This window comes from Phocoena sinus, chromosome 15, assembly GCF_008692025.1.
Source record: "Phocoena sinus isolate mPhoSin1 chromosome 15, mPhoSin1.pri, whole genome shotgun sequence".
Lineage (NCBI taxonomy): Eukaryota > Metazoa > Chordata > Mammalia > Artiodactyla > Phocoenidae > Phocoena > Phocoena sinus.
In genome coordinates, this window is record NC_045777.1 from 49761575 (window position 1) to 49782248 (window position 20674).

The following is a 20674-nucleotide window of genomic DNA, read 5'->3' on the forward strand; positions in this document are numbered from 1 at the left end:
TCTGTCTCGGAGAGCTCCAGGTCGGACACCGCTGGCACCACGCTCAGCACGGGCGTGCACGCTGGCCTGACACAGGAGCGCCCCCGCTGGATGACCTCCTGCACATACCTAGGGAACAACGGCGTCAGTGAGCCGCGTGGGCCTGGGCAGGGCCTCCAGCAGCAGTTGGCGGTGACCACAGAAGACCAGCAGGAAGACGGAGCAGGGGCTCCCAAGACGCTCTGTCACCACAGATGAGGCTCCCACTGTGTGCAGCGGACAGGACACCAAAGCCCTCCTTGGGTTGTGGAGCAGGGCGGGAGGATCAGGGCTCCATCAGGATGAGTCGAGAGGCCGATGCTGCTTCCATCCATCCAGGGTTCCCAGACCCTCATCTGGGCAGAGCCTCGGGCACCGGGAACATGCTGGGGTCCTGTCACTTCATGCACACTCAGAGGAGCCTTCGCCTTCCAAGAGGAGCTGCCCTGGCCTCCTCCCTGGGGTGCAGCTCTTCCTACTCAGCACTCGACACAGACCTGGGCTCTGGAGCGCGGCCGCTGCTCCGTCTGAAGGAGACTCGCTGCCTGGCAGCTCCTCTCCCAGTGGCCTTCCACCCCGGGGGCGATGCTCTGTGGCCCTGACACAACTTCTACCTTCACCGGCCTGGGTGGAGGTCACCCCACGATGAGGGCCCAGCTCTCTGGTCTGTAGCCATTTACAAAAGGCCCACATGCCCTAGACTGACCACCGTGGAGGTGCCAGAGCCGCCCATGTGCTCAGCTCAGCGTCACCAGCCAGACAGGACGTGCCGCTGGGCAGGGCCTGTGAGTACTCACAGGAAGAACAGACAGCGGGCAGCAAGGATGATGGGCCAGGAAGCCCCTGCAGGGGGTCCTCACGGCAGGGAGGGTGTCCACACGCCCTGGCCCCCACGGTGGCCCCGCTGCTGCCCCGCTGGCCTCCAGCTTACAGGCTAGCATCAGGCGAGGCCACCTGCACAAGCCTGCTCCCCGGCTCTATGCTGATGAGTGAGATCACGGGGTGTGAGACAGCTAGGCGTAAACATGGTCACCTTCAGTGACCCAGGGGACACATGCGGGCTTCCAGCTATGCCCGAGACGGACGCTGGGCAGGGTCTGCACCCTGACGCCAGCTTCCCCAGAGCAGCACGGACCCAAACACGGTGAGGCCAGACCCCAGATGCCCAGCTGACCGAGGGCAATGGGAGCCAGTAACATCCAAGAAAAACAGTGGCTGCAGTTTGATGACCACACTCCCCAGATTTCCAGGCCCCTCAGAGACCCTGATCCACCTGGGAATCCTGATGGGTCAGCAGGCCCGGGAAAGTGACCTCAAAGGCCGAGCTGCAAGGACCCAGCCTGGAGGGACAACCTGTCCCCCATAAAGGGGAGGCCTTCCTGCCCCCCTGGGGCCACCCTGGCCCTGAAGGCCAAGGAGGGCACAGTGAGGAGGGCTGTGGGGCTGGGGTCTTTCCAGGAGAAGAGTTTACACCCACAAACATCTCAGCACCAACGTCCTGCCTGCACGTGACATCGGGGCTCCCCTCCATGTAGCTGTGAACCACATGTTTTGGGCCCCCTTCGTGGAGGCAGCTGGGAGCCCCCAGGACCGCCCCCTCCTGGCTCAGCCAGCACAGCAGCCAATGGTCATCTGACTGTGACCTCCAGCAGTCCCAAGGTAAGGGCGAGTGAGCACATGTGCAGGGCAGTTGTGACACAGGAAGGGCTCCCCCTCCCTCCCCAGAGGGACAGTGTGATGACCACCTGCCCTCCCAGCCCTCGGCCACACAGCAGGCAGCCCTGCTCTCCCGAGGTCCCATACCTCTGCCTCGAGGGCGCCTTGCTGGCCCTCTTCTCCTCCTCCTCCAGGCGCCGGCGGGCCTCCTCCAGCTGCGTCAGAGGGTTGGGGGCCGGGTTGGGCGGCATCGTGGGGTCCTGGATGAAGAGATGCGAGGGCTGCACGGAGGTCCGGAGCTGGGCGCTGACCCAGGGGTGCACGGCCCCGGGGCGCTCGATGGACAAGGGCCGGGAGCTCTCGTGGGCCTGCTGCTTTTTTGCTCCGGACGACCTGTGGGGCCAGAGAACAAGGTGAGCAGCGCCCACACCCCCCACGGCCCCCTGCACCTCGAACGTACAGTCCTTCCTGGAAACTTGTGTATTGAAATATAAATCACATCCTATGTGAATACTTTTTTTTTTCTGCTTCCCCATGAAAACTTCTTTTAAAGAAAAGTTTTCAGTGTTATTGAAAAGTATTTTGATATTAAAATAAGTGCTCTTTGTGAAAAACCTGAAACAGTCAGGAAATTCAAAGAAAAAAATAAATGTAATTCAGCAACAGCCACTCTAGGAATATTCAGTGTATTTCCTTCTCCATTAAAAACACTTGACACAGGGACTTCCCTGGTGGCACAGTGGTTAGGAATCTGCCTGCCAATGCAGGGTACATGGGCTCGAGCCCTGGTCCAGGAAGATCCCACATGCCGTGGAGCAACTAAGCCCACGCGCCACAACTACTGAAGCCCCCGTGTCCTAGAGCCCATGCTCCACAACAAGAGAAGCCTATGGCAACGAGAAGCCTGCGCACCACAACGAAGAGTAGCCCCTGCTCGCTGCAACTAGAGAAAGCCTCTGCGCAGCAACAAAGAACCAACGCAGCCCAATATAAATAAGTTAAAAAGAAAACCAAAAATACTTGATGTAATTAGCATAATTCTGAACATGTGATCTTTCCTGATTTCCCCCTCCACATGACATCACGCTCCCCATCATCAGACACTGAGAATGTGCTTTACATCTGTGTGACCTGCCGTCACTCAATCACTGAATGGAATTCGAGTGAAAACATCTGCCTCTCTCAGCTAGGCTGGAGGCCTCAGAAAGGGGGGCTTAGCCCCAGGAGCAAAAAGGAGGGAATCCCAAGGGGGCCCTGGGGAGAGTGGGTTGACCCAGTGCCCTTGTGATGCCAGAACTGCCCAGGGAATGTACCCCAGGGGGACGTGGACTCCTCCTAAAAAGTCCCACAAGGCCGGCCACAGGGAGACCTCACCCCGTCCCCCTACCCCTCACTCCCTGGCCCCACCTCCCCCCCATTCTCCCCTCTACGGGCCTCACCTCCCCTGGGCCCACAGATCCTAAGAAGTGCCTGGTGGAGATGCTGCAGCACCAGCATTTGATAGAACCTGCAGCCCAGTCAGAGGGCAGGAGGCTTCCAAACCCAGGAGGCTGTTTCTAGACTCTCACTCTTTACCCACAGAAGCCCTCCAACCCTCCATTTGGGGTTGGGGGAGCAGCCAAGGACAGAGCCAGTCCTTGTGAAAATCGCAAAAGAGAGAAATCCAGAGAAGCCAAAAATCCACCCCCACCAGAGCAAGAGAGGGGCTCCCAGAGAGGCCCCCCTACCAGGTCAGGCTCTGTGACTGCAAAGGGTCTGCACACTGGCAGGGGGCTTGTTCCAAGGTTACGTGGACCTTGGAACGTGTTGCCACGGGAACAAGGGACCCCGTGTTGCCAATGACCTGCCTCACCTGCCTCACACACACCACTCGGCCCTTCCCAGGAAGGCCCAGGAACGGCGAGGGCCAGGGAAGTCCGCCCGTGGGCCGACCCCGCCAGCCCCAGGCCCCCCGCCCAGCCCTGTCCCCACCATGAAGGGGACAGGGATGACACTGAGACCGACACAGAGCTCAGAGGGATGCAAACCAGATGAGAACTGCCCCCGGCAGCTGGAGGACAAGCAGGTCAGGCCCATAAGGTTCCTTGTGCAGGCCCTGCCTTAGCTCCTTCTCACAGGAGGGCAGCCATGTGGCAGGAGGCCCCTCCCCGGTGGGGTGGGGGGGCTGCAGCAACTTCAGACTGACCCCACCAGTGGGTACTCCTGCCCAGGACATTGAAGCTCATTGACGACCCCCACTCCATCACAGGGTCCCCACAGGGAGGTGCTGACCTCATGCTCCCATGGACTGGACCTAATTCCAAGGAATTCCTGCTTCCGTGGCATGTAGCTTGCACTAAGACCAGCTGCTCAGGATGCTGGCAGAGGGGCGCTAGAGGCTGGCAGGGTGGCTCTGGACGCCTGCGCCCACAACTGCACAGGGCCCACGCCCACACACAGCTTCTCACCCGTGGCCAGCCTTCCGGTGCCTGCTGATCTCCTTCTCGCCCTCGATGATCCACTGCATGATTTTCTGGTTCTTCTCTGCGTCCTCAGAGGGGCCTGGCGCCTCCACGCTGGTGCTCTTCCCCGACTCAGCCTTCTTGGAGTTTCTTTTGGAGGTCATGCTTGCCTTCCCGCTGCAAGAGCAAGACCAGGGTCACCTGCTACTTCAGCTGGCCTGATGCTGGACAGCTGGCCCAGGCCCTCATGGCTATGGAAGGGTGGCCTGGAAGGGCCCCTCCCTGAATGTGGGGCCTCTGCCCTGGCTCTGCGGGCATGAGTGGGGTTGTTTTGGCGGACTCTATGGTGGGAAGGAAAGGAAGGAAGGCGTCTGGGCAGCATGGGCCGGGAGGGTTGGAGCCAAGGGGGCGGCATCCAGGGCCTGGCCACCCTTCCTCACCCAGACACTGCCCTCCAAAACAGGTGCATCTGACCTGACCATGCTTCAAGGCTGGAGCTCCAGTGGCCAGTGCACCCAGGTGCCTGCTGTGTCTGTGGCTGACCCTGATTTAATGACTTTTAAAGGGGAATCCTGGCTTGAAGGCTGAACAGAGGCCACAGTAGATACGGCCTCTCGCCTTGACCCCTTTTTCCTGGAGACACACACAGCCTCACTGACACAGATGCAGAAGGAGGGAACCGCCGCAAACACTCACCTGTAGGCCAGGCTGTCACTGGTGGTGGGGGTGGCGCCCATGCTCTCCACGTGGCTTCGGGGCTTGGCCGCGTGGCCGTGCAGCTCTGTGCCCCACACGAAGCTGCTCTGGACCCGGCGGGAGGCCTCGGCCTCGGCAGGCTCCTTGGGCCTAGCTGAGCCATGGTGGCTGTGGTGGTGGCCGTGTCTGTGGAGGTGCAGGCCAGCTGTGTCCAGCTTCGCCCCCGACTTGGGCACGTGCTTTCCATGCCCGGGCACTGTGCCTCCTAGCGCTCCCATCTTGGGCATGTGTGCACTGTCCGGGGAGCGGTGGCCGGGCCCTGGTGACTGGCAGCCCGGTGTCCTCATGACTCGCTGCACATGCTCGTCCAGGATGCTCTCCGGGTTCTCCTCGTGTGCATCCCGCAGCCCCACACAGCTCACATCCGCGTAGCGGGGTGGGAAGTGGTGCCAGGCCGGGGCTGAAGGCAGCTTATGACTGGCCCCTGGGGGGCCAGAGGACACATCACCATCCTCACCTTCTTCCTCCTGTGGGGACAAGGCCATATGTTACCTCTCAGCACTGGACACACTGCGGAAACCCCACGCTTGGGGAGACAAATCACAAGCAAGCAAAGGCCAGGAGCCCTGAGCCTGGGATGAGGCCGGGCAGGTGAGGTGCTGGAGGGGCCGCCCGATCCAGAGCAGCCCCCAGAGCCCCCCCGTCCCTGCTGAGTCCCGAGCAAGCGCAGCTGGGCTCTGGGCAGTCTGCACGGCAAGAGGGTGCAGACGGATGGAGGCTGGGCTCACCACCTGAGTGTGGCGGGTACACGGTGAGGAGGGGCACAATGCCAGTGCCGCGGAGACCACTGGGAATCCTGGCACTGGTTCCACTTTCTTTTATGCTTATCAATAAAAATTTTGTTTTTTATTTTTCAGTTGAGTTTTCCTATTCCTCAATCTTACTGCCATATTTTCCATCATATTTTCAAAGGGAATGTTGCCCTTGTACAGAAGAGCTCTTGGTTTTTGCTTACCTTGCTACTGGTGTCTTAATAAATTCTGACATTAAACTAACAGAATTTCCTTTGACTCTCTGAGAATTACCATAACCACATCCATAAACATAAATATTCGATCACTTTAATTCCAAAAGATACTGGTCACATTTATTTTCTTGTCTTATTGACTTGTCCAAACCAGAATGCTGAGTATGTCTGGTCATAACTGAGAAAACGGGCGACTAAGCCACCCTGCACTTTAACACAAAAAACCTCCGGGAGTTCACCACAAGACTCACCACTGCAAAAGTACCTAAATGTCATTCGAACATGCCGTCAGCTGTGGGCACTGCAACTCAGGATGGAAAATGGCACTGAAGAGGACAGACAGGGAGAGAGGGATGGATGGAGGGGGAACACACACCCTGTAGGCACAGATGGGAGCTGCCCTGGCAGAGCCTCAGACCGTTGGGCTCCTGCACCCCATCCTGTGTCCCCATCCCGACCCCTGTGCTTTGCAGGGATGAGGGGCTGGGAGACTCCTTGCCAAGTCTTCCCCAGGGCACTGCACTGTTGACACTATTCACCTAGGGCAGCAGAGAGCAAGAGGGAACCTCCAAATTCCTACGGATCTGACATCTAGTTTTTCTTAATAGCTCTGCATGTGCAGAAATTCAATTTTAGAGCTCTATAATATTGATATTATACATTTACATAACCACTCAGCTGCTAGTACTCGTTTTTTTTGTTGTTTTTTTTTTTTTGTGGTACGCGGGCCTCTCACTGTTATGGCCTCTCCCGCTGCGGAGCACAGGCTCCAGACGTGCAGGCTCAGCGGCCATGGCTCACGGGCCCAGCTGCTCCGCGGCACGTGGGATCTTCCCAGACCGGGGAACGAACCCGTGAGCCATGGCCGCTGAGCCTGCGCGTCCGGAGCCTGTGCTCCGCAGCGGGAGAGGCCACAGCAGTGAGAGGCCCGCATACCGCAAAAAAAAAAAAAAAAAAAAACTGTAGTGGGACTTCCCTGGAGGTCCAGTGGTTAGGACTTGGCGCTTTCACTGCAGGATCCTGGGTTCGAACCCTGGTTGGGGAACTAAGATCCCACAATCTGTGCAGCACAGCCAAAAATAAAAATACTGCAGTTATTCCTCTTAAATAAGGACCCTCTCACTTATAGCATGATTCATATAGCTTACAAAGTCACACGGAGTAAGAGACTCAAGACCGCACTGCCAGCTGCTGGGCAGGGTGCCACACCCCTGGGGACTGAGGGATGCCTGTGGGAGCAGACCAATCGGAGCAGCCGTGTGCCTGAGAACGTGACCCTGAGGCCGGGCACCAATGGCCAACGGTCACTGCAAGTGGCAGCCTGCCTGAGCTTGAGGCCCTGTGCCTGCCGACCAGTTCCTGAACTGGCACTAGACATTCATTTGGACACTTTCTGTTAAGTCAGAGAACACCGTTCGGTCCAGTCCCTCCCCTGTGAGCTCATGGGCTCCAGGCACAGCCACCAAGCGCCTGTCAGGGACGCCACAAAGAGAAAGAGTCTCAGACTCAGACGTCAGAAAAGCACACTCAATACCTAGAGCTGCAGCTGCCTGTAGGATGTCTCGCCCAGAACGCTGACCTCCCAGGACCACAAGCACACGTAGCCCCTGAGCCAAGACTGAACACTTAACAGAACGATTACGAAAGCTCAAGTCCGCAATGAAAAGGTGGTGGATTCTCGCTTTCTTAAACTTCTTTCATGGAATGTTACACACGTTACGTCCTAAGCGCGTTGGTTTTAAGAGCTGTTAACAGCGACGTGCTCGGGGCTGCCTCACAGAGAGGTAGTGCTGTGGAAATGCTGCTCGCCGAGGAAGACACGGCCTCGTCACACGCGTGACCCGGGGCCAAGCTCCTGCTGAAGCACCTGCACTCCACGGGAACTCTGATCTGTGTTTTTTGTGGTTGTTGTTTTTTAACATCTTTATTGGAGTATAACTGCTTTACAATGGTGTGTTAGTTTCTGCTTTATAACAAAGTGAATCAGTTATACATATACATATGTTCCCGTATCTCTTCCCTCTTGTGTCTCCCTCCCTCCCACCCTCCCTATCCCACCCCTCTAGGTGGTCATAAAGCACCAAGCTGATCTCCCTGTGCTATGCAGCTGCTTCCCACTAGCTATCTATTTTATGTTTGGTAGTGTATATATGTCCATGCCATTCTCTCACTTTGTCACAGCTTCCCCTTCCCCTTCCCCGTGTTCGTTTTTTCAGAGCGGGGTCGCAGGAGGCGGAAACCATGCCCCTAACTGTCCCTTCAGCTCCTCCACAGGCCTCACGGCCTGAATGAGAGCAGCTCAGGCAGCGCAACCCCCGACCCCAGCCCTGCCGGCCACTCCCTCCCAAGCAGTGAGACCAAGTCACGGGAGCCGGCAGGGTGGGTGCCTGTCGGGTGACCTCGGGGGCTGCGCGAGGACAGCTGGTCAGCTCAGGGGAAGCCCTCAGGCCACACCTTCTCTGCTGTGAGGGCCGTGCCGTTGCCATGCGGGCGGAAGAGGAGAGCGAGGGCCAAGCAGGCTCCCTGAGGCTCCTCGCAGCACAGCCCTGCCCACCAGTGTCTCACTCTCAGGGCTGCCTTCTGGTGCTGTGAGGGGTCCCAGGTTCTGACACGCTACGGGAAACCTGCCTGCTATCTCCCCACAGGGGAAGATGGGGGAGCCAGGCCCCCTGTTTCAGGGCTGGGCATCACTGGGAGCTCTGGAGCCGGGTGCAGGCGGCAGGAGAGGGGACCTCCAGGTGTGACCACGTGCCAGGCCCCATGTCCACCCTGATGGCAGTGCCTCCAGACTGTTGTACACACGGCCCACCCGGGGAACGCGGAACTGAAACATCAGGGCCCTCCCAAGGGTTCTGATGGGGTCCAGCGAGGGCTCAGGTCCTGTATATTAAATAGGAAGATCGGGTGGAGAAACAACTCCTTTAGGAAACGTCACATTTTTGAGTTTCAGGTATTGGGCAAAATATCGAGAAGAGAACAGATTTCTGCTCTAAGAGAAAAAGCAAATGCCCGTGGGACACAGAACTGAGGCCCACAGAGTCCAGGGGGGACTGGGCACAGGGAGGGCGTGTGAGGGGCACACCTGTCACCAGCACCTCTGCACGGAGGCCCTGAATGTGTGGAAACGAATCTAGTAGAATGACACGCCCAGGGCAACAAAAGCAAGGTATCTCTGGCAGTTATGGGCAGAAAGGTATTAAAGCAAATAAATTACAAATATTATGAAACTTCTTAGCCTCCAAAGTTCCATCAAACAAGGCTGCAGGTCAGAAAACAAGACAAAACAGAGCCTGTGTCCAGACCTAAAAGCCACTCTGCACTCGGAAGTGACAAGTGGGAGCCTCCTGCCCCTCCTGCCCATGTGAGGGCATCTCAGCTCCGGGTGGCAGGGAGGGCACTGACCAGGATGCAGGCCAGGCCTGGGTCCGCGAGCAGGTGTCATGGGAGAGCTGTCCATAAGCCCCCAAGTCGGGGTGGAGCATGATCCAGTGGGGTGGGGAGGTGCTAGGGGGCCCTGGTGGGAGCAGCTCAGGGCCTGAAGGCCCCCTAAACTCTACCGAGTGTGGTCACACACCTCAGTGACCCGGCGTGGCGCCCCGCCATGGGACCCACTCACCATCCGGACACGCTTCAGCCGCTCCTCCAGCTTCTCCTCGGCCTCCCGCGTCCGCTGCACAGCCTCCAGGCGGTGGATGAGCTCTGCGGCAAACTTCTGGGGCTCCACACGGACTTCCTTTGGCATTCGGTACGTGCGCTGCAAGGAGACGCTGCTGGTGAGCCGTACGTGCAGTGTGGAGCTGCTCCGCGCCCAGGTGGCCTGCCACGCCACAGGTGAGGAGAGAACATGGGGCCTGCATTTTATCCAACCCAGAGCTGACCCAGCAGTGAGAACGAGCAGACACCACTGCTTCCCACCTCACATGACCCTGGATGCAGACACTGAGCAGGCCGGGAGCTGCGTCCCCAGGACAAAGGCCACCCCGGCGCCCTCAGCCCAGGGGCGCCTACCCCGAGAGCTTCTGGCCCGTCCCAGAGAAGCGCTTCTCGTGACTGCCCAGGCTGGGACCCAGGGCAGCTGGGGCTGTGGCAGAGGCGTGGCAGGAGAGCTGCAGCTGTGAAAACCACTGAGGACAGGACGAGCCCATGGGCCAGAAGGGCTGGCCGCTCCCTGCAGCGCCCGGCCTGCACACAAGGGGGCAGCAGTGCCTGGCACTCAGGTGTGTGTGGACCAGGCTCTGGACTCTGATGTTGGGATGAGGGACACAAAATACTGGGTACAGGAAAGAGTCAAGGGAGAGGTGGGATGACAGACGGCTCTTCCTTTCAGAGAACATAACTCCGCGATGCAGTTTACAACAATACACTGGATAGCTTTTTCTTTTGTGGGGGTGGGGAGTAGCTAGCTTTAATGTGAAATAATTTCAAATCCAAAACAATTGCAAGAAGAGTACGAAGAACTCCTGTGCACCCTCACCTGGACCCCAGCCCACTGCCACCTACCACACTTGCTGTAACTTTCTCCCCTAGACACAGACAGGCACACACTTTCCTGAGCCAGCAGAGAACACTCTGATCATGTGACGCCTGCTAACTCCCATACACTTTAGAATGTATTTAACAAAAACCAAGGACAATCTTGTACCCAGCTACAGGACAATTATAAAAAAAAAAAAATCCTGATACAATATTCTTATCTAATCACAGATCTTATTCCAATTTCACCAGTTGTCCCAATAAACGTACTCTATAGCAAAACATGTTTTAAAAATCTAAGCCACTGAGGTCTAAGTGAGGGAGGGATGGGAGGGATGGGAGCGGCAGGAGTGCTGCATGAGGAGGCTGGTGAGGGAGAGGGGAGACCCAAGGGAGGGAGGGCCTGGAAGGGCCTGGGGACAGGGTGGCGTACAGGGGCCCTCTCTGACCTCTGGGTGGATAGTGGCTATGTAGAACCCTGGCCTCCAGACAGAAGCAGGCGAGGCGGGAAGCCGCGGGACAGGGGTGGGAGCCTGGGCGGAGCTGGTGCCCACACAGCCCTCCTACCAGGGGGCTCTGGATTTGCACACCCATTCCTCATCTACAAGACAGGAGTGAGAACAGTTCCTGGTTCCTCAGAAACATGTAAAATTAGGGAAGAATGTGACATCAAGGGCTCAGAAACAAGCCACTGAGGCTGACGCTGACCACGACAGGCTCGAAGAGGCCTGGACACAGGCCAATGCTTCAGAGGCAGAGAAGCTGGTGCCAAGGGCCAGGCAGTGCCCAACACCAGTCAGAGGTTTGTCCTGGAGCCAAGGAGCCCATGCCCAAGAAGGGCAGTCAGGGTGCCCAGCACTTCTAGAAGGTCCTGAGAGAAGGTGGGTGTGGATGATGAGCCCCAGACGACTGGGTGGTGGGACGGCCAAAAGGCTGGGCCCTGGAAGGAGTCCTCAAGAGCGGGCGTTGGGACAGACCATGGGGAGCTGAGGGCAGCCCGGCCCCACCAAGCTGGCTGGTCAGAGGTCAGAGGCAGGAGAGCCGGGGCAGGGAGCACTGAGCCAAGAGTGCTGTGACACCAGCACGACATCCAGATGGTGAGAGCGCACGGTTCTGACCACACAAGAGCAGAAGGAAAAAGTTCTTGATGAGATCCAGCGAGTCCATTCTGGAAAACAGCCTCCAAGCTGTGCAGCTGTGACTCCAAAAATAGGAAAGCTACAATGATTATCAGAAGTTACAATGATTATCAGATTCATGGAAGAACGGTAACCTCTCCAGCTTTGAAGAAATTTTTAAAAATCCACAAAGGAAAATATTTCAAGTAAATAAAAATGTGAAACTTCTGAGGAATCTAAAAGGCCAACAAAGAAAGAAGAGGCTCCTCTCTCAGCCTTAAGGATCTCAGGACCAGACACTTCACATGTGGAGGGCCACAGGCTCCCCCACACGCTGGCACCTCTCTCCCACGACAGTCACCCACATGCGTCCCCTCTACTGGCCTCCCCAAACCCCCGTGCATCTTGCAGCGAGGAGCACTGAACACAGTAGACCCCCCGAGAAATGGCAACTCCCAAAAAAGACATACAACGGCAACAGGAGTCCCAGCTCCCTGGACCCACCTCCGCCCACCACCCAGCATCCGGTCCAACAATCAAACAATGTGCACGGGCTCCCGGGGCACCAGCCACAGAAGACATGTCGCTGGCGAACAGAGGCGCGAAGCAGCATTCTCTTCCCGTTGGCAGGGAAGGCGTCCACGTGAGTCGTGGTGGATGAGGCTGAAGTCTCTTCACCTTGAACCTCAAACCACATCACTGAACAAAACTCGGCTGCACCTTCTGCCCCGAGCACATGGCCAGGCTGAACACAGCTGCTGACCAGCCCCCGACCAGCCCTCGCCCTGGCAGGGACTGCGCTCCCCGCGTGCAGACAGCCGCACCCCAGGGAGGACTCCCCCGACTGCAGGCCACTCACGGTGTTTCTCCTCTCACCCCATTTACCTGGCACGGCCGTTCTCTTGAATCTGGGCTCAAGGTGCAGGGCCAGGAAACACAGACCCTCAGGATGCAGGACTGCCCGCCACGGGCCTTCCGGGACCCAAGGGCACCGCTGTTCTGATTCTGGAAGCTGCTCGGGCGGCACGTGGGCTCTGGGCCACCCTGTCCTCTCCGCCCCTCTCAGTGCTGCACGCAGACAACCCGCCCCCGTGCTACTCCGGCTCTTTCTGTAGGTTTTGTCTAACACTTTGCTTAATTTTTCAAATTAAAAAAATTTTATTTTGGAAAAAATCTCAAACTTGCAGACAAGTTGCAAGAACAACATGAAGAACGTTTTTTCTGGATCTGACAGCAGACGGCGTGCTTCCTACACGCAGGAACTCTCCCACACGAGCACCTCCAGCCCCGACCCGCCTCCCTGGGCTCACCCTGGAGGGTGCGGTGGCCTCAGCTGGGTCCACATGGGATTTTCATGACCCCGTGACCTATGAGAGTTAAAGGGCAGTTCTCGTGCAGGACGGCCCTCGGCTCAGGCTACGTCCTCGCAGGGGTAGCTCTGGCATCCTGTCGCGGACGTAGGAGCCCAGGCAGGTCCTTTCACAAAGCAGCTTTCTCCCCCGGGAGTATGTGGTCTGTGAGGGGACACTGGGGACGATGCTGACACCCTGCTCATCAATGGGCTCGACCCCCCCGTCACGTCAGCATCCACGCACGGACCCCACTCCACGGCACGACTGTGACCCTTTCCATGTCCCCTCACACCCCTATTTTTTCCAGGACACAAGATGCTGGGCACCTCTTCTGTGCCCCTGCCCAGCCTGGTCCACAGAGCAGAGAGGACACGTGTGGCCACGGCCTCGGCTCAGGCCCAGGCTGCTCCAGACATGAGCCAGCTCAGCGCTCCCCAGGAGGCTGCCCACAGGCAGGCACACGTATGCGCACACGCGTACATGTACACACACACGTGCACACACAGCCCTCACAGCGTCTTTCACTTGTCCCTAAGCAGACACCATCGGTGCCTGGTTCAGGCGCATCTGTGCCAAGGGGTAGCTGGGAGGTGACAAAATGCCCTCTTCTCAACCATATCACTTTTCTTATTTGGAAATTAAAGCATCTACAGAAAAGTGAAAAGACTCTAACCAAGGAATCCTGATGGAGGGTAGGTGTGTGCAACAATCCTGAGATGCATCTGCTCTCCCTGCACAGAAACCGCCAGGAAGACACGAGTCACTGTGGATGCACCAACGCGACAAGACCACATCTTCCCTGCAAGGTCTTTCCCGCTCCAAGTCAACGCGTCCAAACGAGAACAGCTAATCCCTCCCGTCATCAGCAAAGGAACTCTCTGCCCAGCCCCACCCTGCACTGGGCTCTCTGAGGGTCCCCAGTGCCCACGATCAGGAGAACCACTATCACCTTGTTATTTTTATCTAAGAGGTGAAGTTGAGGCAGCTTTGAAGTCAGGATGCCCCACAGTTCAGCCACAGGCGGCCGATGCCTTGTTTCATCCCGAACAAAGCAGTGCTCATGGGTGCTCAGGACGGGGGCACTGCCACGCTGTCCCACAGAGCCGCCGGCCGCCAGTCTGGCCAGGCCTGGGCATCGAGCCAGCGACAGGCTCCGAGCGGTTCTCCCACCTCCAGGAGAAGCACCTCACTTAACACGATGGGAAAGGCTGTGAGGAGGGCAGTCCCTGCTCATCTGTACCGACTGTGCAGGCCCTGCCCCCTCCAGCCACAGGGCGAGAATGTGTGTGACCGTGTGCCGTGCCTGGACCTGAGCTGAGCTCCTCGGAAGTCAGGCCAGTGCCACAGCAGCCTGGTCAGAGTGGAGAGAACGGGTGGGCACGGGTCCGGGTGGGCACGGGTCCAGGAGGGCAGGTGAGCCCCAAACTCGGAGACGGGGAGGGCGAGGGCTGTGCAGACAAACTTACAGGAATGTGAGGTAGAGGCACGCGCCCGTTGACCTGGACGCTCTCCTGCATCTCCCGGCGGTGCTGCTTGCGGATCCTGTAAGGTGGGACTCCATCCCTGTCCAGGAGAAAGAGACAGTCCAGAGTAAGCACAAATAGAATGGCTCAACCAAGTTCAGCTGAGCTGGCTTTATCTAGAGCAGGGCCAGCACAGCCTATTTTTCTGAGGTGTTATGGGCTAAGAATGACTTTAACATTTTTAAAGCAGAGGAGGAACATGGGACAGAGACTATTCGTGATCCTTTATGGAAAATGTGTGCTGACCCCTGCTTTACTGCCCAGGCAGGATATGGTGTGCCTACCTGGAAGGGGTGCTCTAAATGGACTGGAAACATTGGAGGGCTGCAAAATGGCCAAGACAATCTAGATATCGTTGAAAGAGATTTCCAAGGTTCCTATATTCTGCTTTCTTCCAAGGTAAATTGGTAATGCAGTGTAATCTCTCTGTCAAATGCTCAAATTAGCTTCCTTGACATAAATTTTAGTTATAAACCCTTTTGAAGATTATGATAAAAATAAAAATTAAATTACATACTGTTGGGACTTCCCTGGTGGTGCAGTGGATAAGACTCCACACTCCCAATGCAGGGGGTCTGGGTTTGATCCCTGGTCAGGGAACTAGATCCCACATGCATGCTGCAACTAACAGTTCACATGCCACAACTAAGGAGACCGTGTGCCGCAACTAAGGAGTCCTGGAGCTGCAATTAAGGAGCCCACCTGTTGCAACTAACACCTGGAGCAACCCAATAAATAAATTAAAAAATTTTTAAATTACATACTGTCTTTAAAATAACGAAGCACTTATTCAAGAGAAGTAGCAGATCCAACACATGGCTCACTGCACATGTACCGTCCCTTAAGAACTCGGCAGCTCTCTCCTGCCATTTGAAAGCTACTCCGGGGAGCACAGTGGCCAACAGGAGCCTTCTCTGGTCCCCGCTTCTGTCTCTGAAGGACTCTGCGGCATGCTGCCACCTCCGACAGCTCGAAGAGATGGCCCTCCCAATTGTCTGCTACTGAAAGACTCTAGCCTCCCAGTTGTCCGGCAGGTGCAGTGAATGTCTGTGCCAGTGATCCTAACCCCTTGCATCCTGCTCAAGCACTGCCCACAGGGCAAGTGCTGCCAGAGCAGTGCTGTTTTCACTGGACACCAGGATGTGAACATGCAGCCATGACAATTCTGATCTCACTGCATCGACTGCTAGAGCGCCTAGCAAAGGCACCAAGCACACAGCACTCGGTGTGTCCTGGTCCCATCCCGGGCAGACACACATCAACAGCTCTGTGGCTTTGTGGGCGGGCAGGGCTGCACCCCAGGCTGGGTGGAAAGGGTGCACTTAGGTTCAGAGCAGGGCAGAGAGAGGCTGTGGTGTACCCAGGTGTCCCTGGCTGTCAGGGTCCCAGGCAGTGCCACAGTGCAGATGGCTCAGCAGTCCAGCAGGGCCAGGCTGCTCCAGGGGACAGGCATCAGCGAAGAGCGTCAAGTACATCTGAACGCCCTCACATATCCCAGGGCTTGTTCAGGTGTCCCAAGCCACCAACTTGTCTGTTTCTCATGTACTCTGACAGGGCACCTAAAATCCATACGCTTCTGAGGATCAGGCACCATCCTCAGAATCTATGCCTGAAGTCAATGGACTACGAAGCACTTCACCAGGTGGAGGCGACCCTGAGTTGCCATCAGAAATAATTTAGATGAAACACACGATCCTATTTTTTGCCTCATATACATTCAAATATCTGCCACAATTTTACATTCCTAATTCTCGACTATGCCTACATTTCTGAGTCTCAGTGTAAACCAAGATGAATAGAACATCAGGGAAAAAAATATTAAAAAATTTTTAGATCTTCCCTTTAGCAAACACATGTCCTTTTCTTGGAGAGAATTAAGAGACTAATTGTCATTGCAGCAACTGAGTTTTGGGGAAGAGGAAAACAGATCTTGTGCTGTCAGCTGCTCCTGGGGGTCTGAAGGGCTGCAGTTCGTTGGAACCCTTTTATGTGATACTTCATATTCACGGAAGGTAGTGTTTGAAACCCCAGTAATTTCAACTAAGTTGTTAAAAACATGTCGACATTTTGTATTAAAGATTCAAGACAAAGGAGAAGGTAACGATGAATGAGAAATGCCCCACAGAGGCTCAACCTGACGGGATGATGCCTCCACCATGTGGTCACCAAAGGGGAAGAGAAAGGTCACCAGGTGCACACAGCACGGGGCTGCAGGAACCTGCTCAGGGACCCGTCCCGTCAGCGGCCTGACCCCCCATCCCATCCAGCAGCCTGCCCCATCCCGTCCAGCGGGATGCAGCGTGGAAAGCAGCGCAAAGACACAGGCAGTACAAAGCGTATACCGAGAAGACGGCCCACAGAGCAAGACCTCAACGTGGAAAGGCCTGCTCACCTACAAAGACGAGCTCGGCAGCCTTTTCCTCTTTATTTAGACCTATCTGACCTCTAGACCCTAGCCAGGGCGGGGGCAGAGTCCCCATGACCCGCTGAGAGCAGCCAGGGCCACAACCCCACATGCTCTCGTGGGGACAGGACACCTGCGGATGCGGCCACGGGCCCACACCTGCTGGCTTCACAGCCAAAGGATGCCTCCTGCCCTGGGCCTGGGCCCAGCCAGAACCTTCCCCTCGGTGGCAGTCAGATGGCAAACGGCGTACGACCGAAAGCTGGGCGAGCCTGACACTCATGGGTGGTGGATTCAGGGCCCCACGTGACCCAAGCAGGCAGATAGGCAACACCCTGATGTGACATGGCCATGGTCTGACACAATCAAACTTCTGACGCACGCCTGGGTCCCCAAAGTCACCTGCTGAACCAAAGAGGAAGGTATCAGAAACAAGCACTTCCCCCCAAGGGAGGGTTTTCCCTGGAGAGGACGATGAAGGAAGCTGTCACCATCAAGTGACACAGAGGCTCAATGTGGCTCCTGTGGCCCCTGGTGGCCACCCCTGAGCTGTCAGGCAGAACAGAACCACACTGAGGGGACGACAAGCACTGCTGAGCAGGTGAGACAGCTTCCAGATTAAAGGAGCGTGAGCGCAGAGCAGGATGGACCGGAGACGCCCTCGGGGACGGCCCGCCTTGGCCGCGCCTCCGACGTGAACACCAGAGAGACCCAGAACCTGGGGCGCCAGCCCAGGCAGCTCTGAGGCTTTCCCTCTTCCAAAGGTTCCAGCAGCCTTGGCCTGGAGGGAAGCAACTACAACAAACCTTGGCTCCAGTTTGCTTGCGGATTTCTAGCGACACTCCTTGCAATGCGGATGCACTGACACCCCACTGGGGAGGGCCCCAAAACAGCTTCTGGGGAGACGGCCCTGGCTGCCCCTTAAGGGCTGCTCTCCCAGGCAGGGGCACTTACACGCTGCTGTCGGTGAGGGACAGGCTGTCAGCATCGCTGGACAGGCTCTGCTGCTCACTGTCGTTGGCGCTGGTGGCTGGGGCGAGGGCATAGCCAGAGTTGACGTAGTAGGGGTTGACAGGCTCCCGCCAGGATCCATACCTGCCAACAAAGAGGCACGTTAGCAGCTGCCGGACAATGTCCTCGTGCATTTATCCACATTTTCATAATCATCTGATATCCCAATATGTCAACTGTGGATGCAAACAATTCAGAAGACGGAGCAGAAAGGGCTGGCGTCTCCACCCTGCCTCCCACTCCCCTGTCCTTCCCAGGGAGATGGGCATCTGCCACATCTTCCCTCCACATGAGGCAGACGTGTAAGTGAACACACGGAGCGTTATTTGGGTTGGCATTTTTATGCACATAACTGGAAACGGGGCACGGCTGCTCTGCTCTCCCTGCTCCTACAGAGCGCTGCCCGCAGACTCGCTAATCAGCCGCAAAGCCACCCGACCCCGTGGGCACAGCCGTAGCACCAGTGCCACGGCCCCCTCAAGAGGATCACGGAGTGGGCCAGGACTCCAGTGCACTGAGAACTGCCACAGGACGGATGAGGGGGATGGTGGGTGAAGGGACCTGTGGGTTTAACAGTGGCTGTCTCGATGCCCCACCGGCCACTTCTTCCCAGGAGCAGTCCAGCACTCCCTGGGTGGGACCCAACACCACTTGTCACGTGAATAGCCAGAAACTGACACCTGGGTTTAGTCTGCATTTCCCTGGTTGGTGGTCAGGCTGGAGGTTTGGGTGTCACTTAAATTCCCTCCTCTTTACCTGTTCATACCTCTGTCCATTTTCTATTAGACTGTTTATGAGTTTCTTAGTGATTTACAGATGCCTTTAAATATTCTTACTATTAACCTCTGGTTATATACGGGAAAAATATTTTCTCCCTAAATGTCACTTTTTAACATTGTTTATGTTGATCTTGATATTACAAAAGTTTTTTATTTCTGTGAAATCAGATTTACCAATCTTTCCCTTTATAGATTTTTCTGTATCTTACATAGGCCAGCTTTCCTCATTCAAAGATTACAAATATATTCTTCTGTTTTTCCTCAAATGCTTCAATCGTTGTTTTTTTAAAATTTAGATCTCTACCTGAAATATGTATGTGTAAAACCTACCTACTCCCTTGTATCAAAATGGAGAGGCAGCCGTTAGCATTAAGTACTGCACAATCCACCTTGTTCTGAATACTTTCACACCTAACTCCCCGAACACATGCATCGATTTCTGGAGTCTACTCTGCTCTGCTCATCCCACGATGGCCCTACCGGCCCTTCGCTGCTGCTCCCCACACTGCCTCCTCTTCCCAGAGCCTCCCTGGAAGCAACGCTGGTCAGTCCCCGCGGGCTGCCGAGGGCTACGACGTGCTGGAGGCCCATCGAGCCCGTGCAAACGCCCTTGGCTCCAGCCTCGCTCTGGTCAGGGCGCTCGTGAACAGCAGCTGCACTGACTCCAGGGACATGGTAGGAGTCACCTCGTCCCTTGGACTTGTGTCCTCGATGCGGGAGGAGAAGGGACCGCAACACTTCTAAATTGACGGAGCCCCGTGTGGACGCCCACCACCAGAAGAACAGAACTTCTGGAAGCCCTGGTTTGTGCTGTGCACACACTCAGGAAAAGGCACCTTTCCATCTTGGACACCTGTCATGCAGCACACGTGGGCCAGGCCGGGCAGCGCAGCTGGAGAGGAGCGGCCCACCTCCCCAGGGGCCACAAGCACAAACAGTGCAGCCATGGCACCCCACCTGTTCTGCCACTGAGGCCACAGTAGTGGATGGTGATGTGGCACACAACTCTCCCGCCAGCTCAGGATCAGGTGCTCATCATCCCCACACCACAGGGGGACACTGCAGAGGGTCAGTCACCACGCACCATGGTCCTTCTGACCCACCCACGGCAGCCTGAGGGCATCCCTGGAGCCCACTAACATGTTCTGGCCAAATGAGGGCAGCATCAGCGTCACAGAGGCTTATGGGAAGGGATGGGGACACGTTCACAGACGAGGACCCGCATGCACCTGGTCCTACGTTTACGCTGACACGGAGCAGACGTCTGCAACGTCACGCTCTTTCTCAGGGACACTGCTATTCCTCTGGTTCTTTAAAAACAAAACCGCCAGTGCTGTCACCATTAACAGTCACTGTACTGGAACTCAGATCACAGGGAGCGCTAAGCTGCTCTTCAGTGTCCCCGTCACGTCGTGGCCAGCACCCTGCACACCCATGAGGGCAGGACCAAGCCTGCGACGCCAACGCACCAGGGCCGTCTGCTCCCTCCTGACAGGTCCCGGGCACGTCTTTCACGCGTATAGAAAAACCAGCTTTGAGGCGATAAGCAGGAAAAACATGGATCCTTTCCACGGCCTCCAGTACAGAGCAAGCCCCACTATGTACACAGCTCCCAGTCCAGAACAAAGGGAAGCAAAGGGCTGTTGAGAGAGAACAGAAAGGAGGGAGACCAGCGAGGTGCTGACCGTGGACAGGAAGGCTGGCTCTCAGGACAGAGGCGCTGCAGGCTGCCGCGCGACAGAGGAAGTTCTGGGAAATGTCACTCGGGGGACGCTGGGCTGCTCCCCACAAGACGGCCAGGAATCAGAACCCAGATACGGCATCCAGGGAAACCTCCAAGCTCTCTGTAGTTTCCAGTCCTCAGAATAAAAGCCCGCCGGGGACCGTCCGGCCTCCCTGTCGCCTGCTCTCTGGGGTTGCTGCTGGCAGGATTTTGCTTTCCATCCTTTCACACTCAACCCTCCTAGATCCTTTTACTTTTGTGTGTCCTTTGTAAGCAGCTAGCCTTTTCAAGTTCCAGTTTGACCATTTTTCCTTTTAATTGCTTCCTTTGGTCCTGTTGCATTCAATGTGGTTACAGAGAGTGGATCCACCGTCTCATTGTTTGCTTTCTGTTTGTCACAGCTGTTCTATCTTCTTTTGTTCTTTCTTGCCTTCTTTTGGAATATTTTTTATT

At 56.3% G+C, this 20674-nt stretch overlaps 1 protein-coding gene across 3 annotated transcripts in view; it reads right to left on the minus strand.

The window, feature by feature from the left end:
• AXIN1 (axin 1) overlaps positions 1 to 20674 on the minus strand; it is a 57557-nt gene that overhangs the window by 3226 nt on the left and 33657 nt on the right. For 2 of the 3 annotated variants that reach the window (XM_032604848.1, XM_032604851.1), the window contains exons 3-9: positions 17663 to 17803; positions 14248 to 14344; positions 9455 to 9592; positions 4812 to 5338; positions 4122 to 4292; positions 1822 to 2067; positions 1 to 108 (exon numbers count right to left, since the gene is read on the minus strand). In XM_032604848.1, coding sequence (XP_032460739.1) covers positions 1 to 108; positions 1822 to 2067; positions 4122 to 4292; positions 4812 to 5338; positions 9455 to 9592; positions 14248 to 14344; positions 17663 to 17803 — 1428 coding nt within the window. The remainder of the gene's footprint in view (positions 109 to 1821; positions 2068 to 4121; positions 4293 to 4811; positions 5339 to 9454; positions 9593 to 14247; positions 14345 to 17662; positions 17804 to 20674) is intronic. The other variant, XM_032604849.1, reaches the window with a different exon arrangement.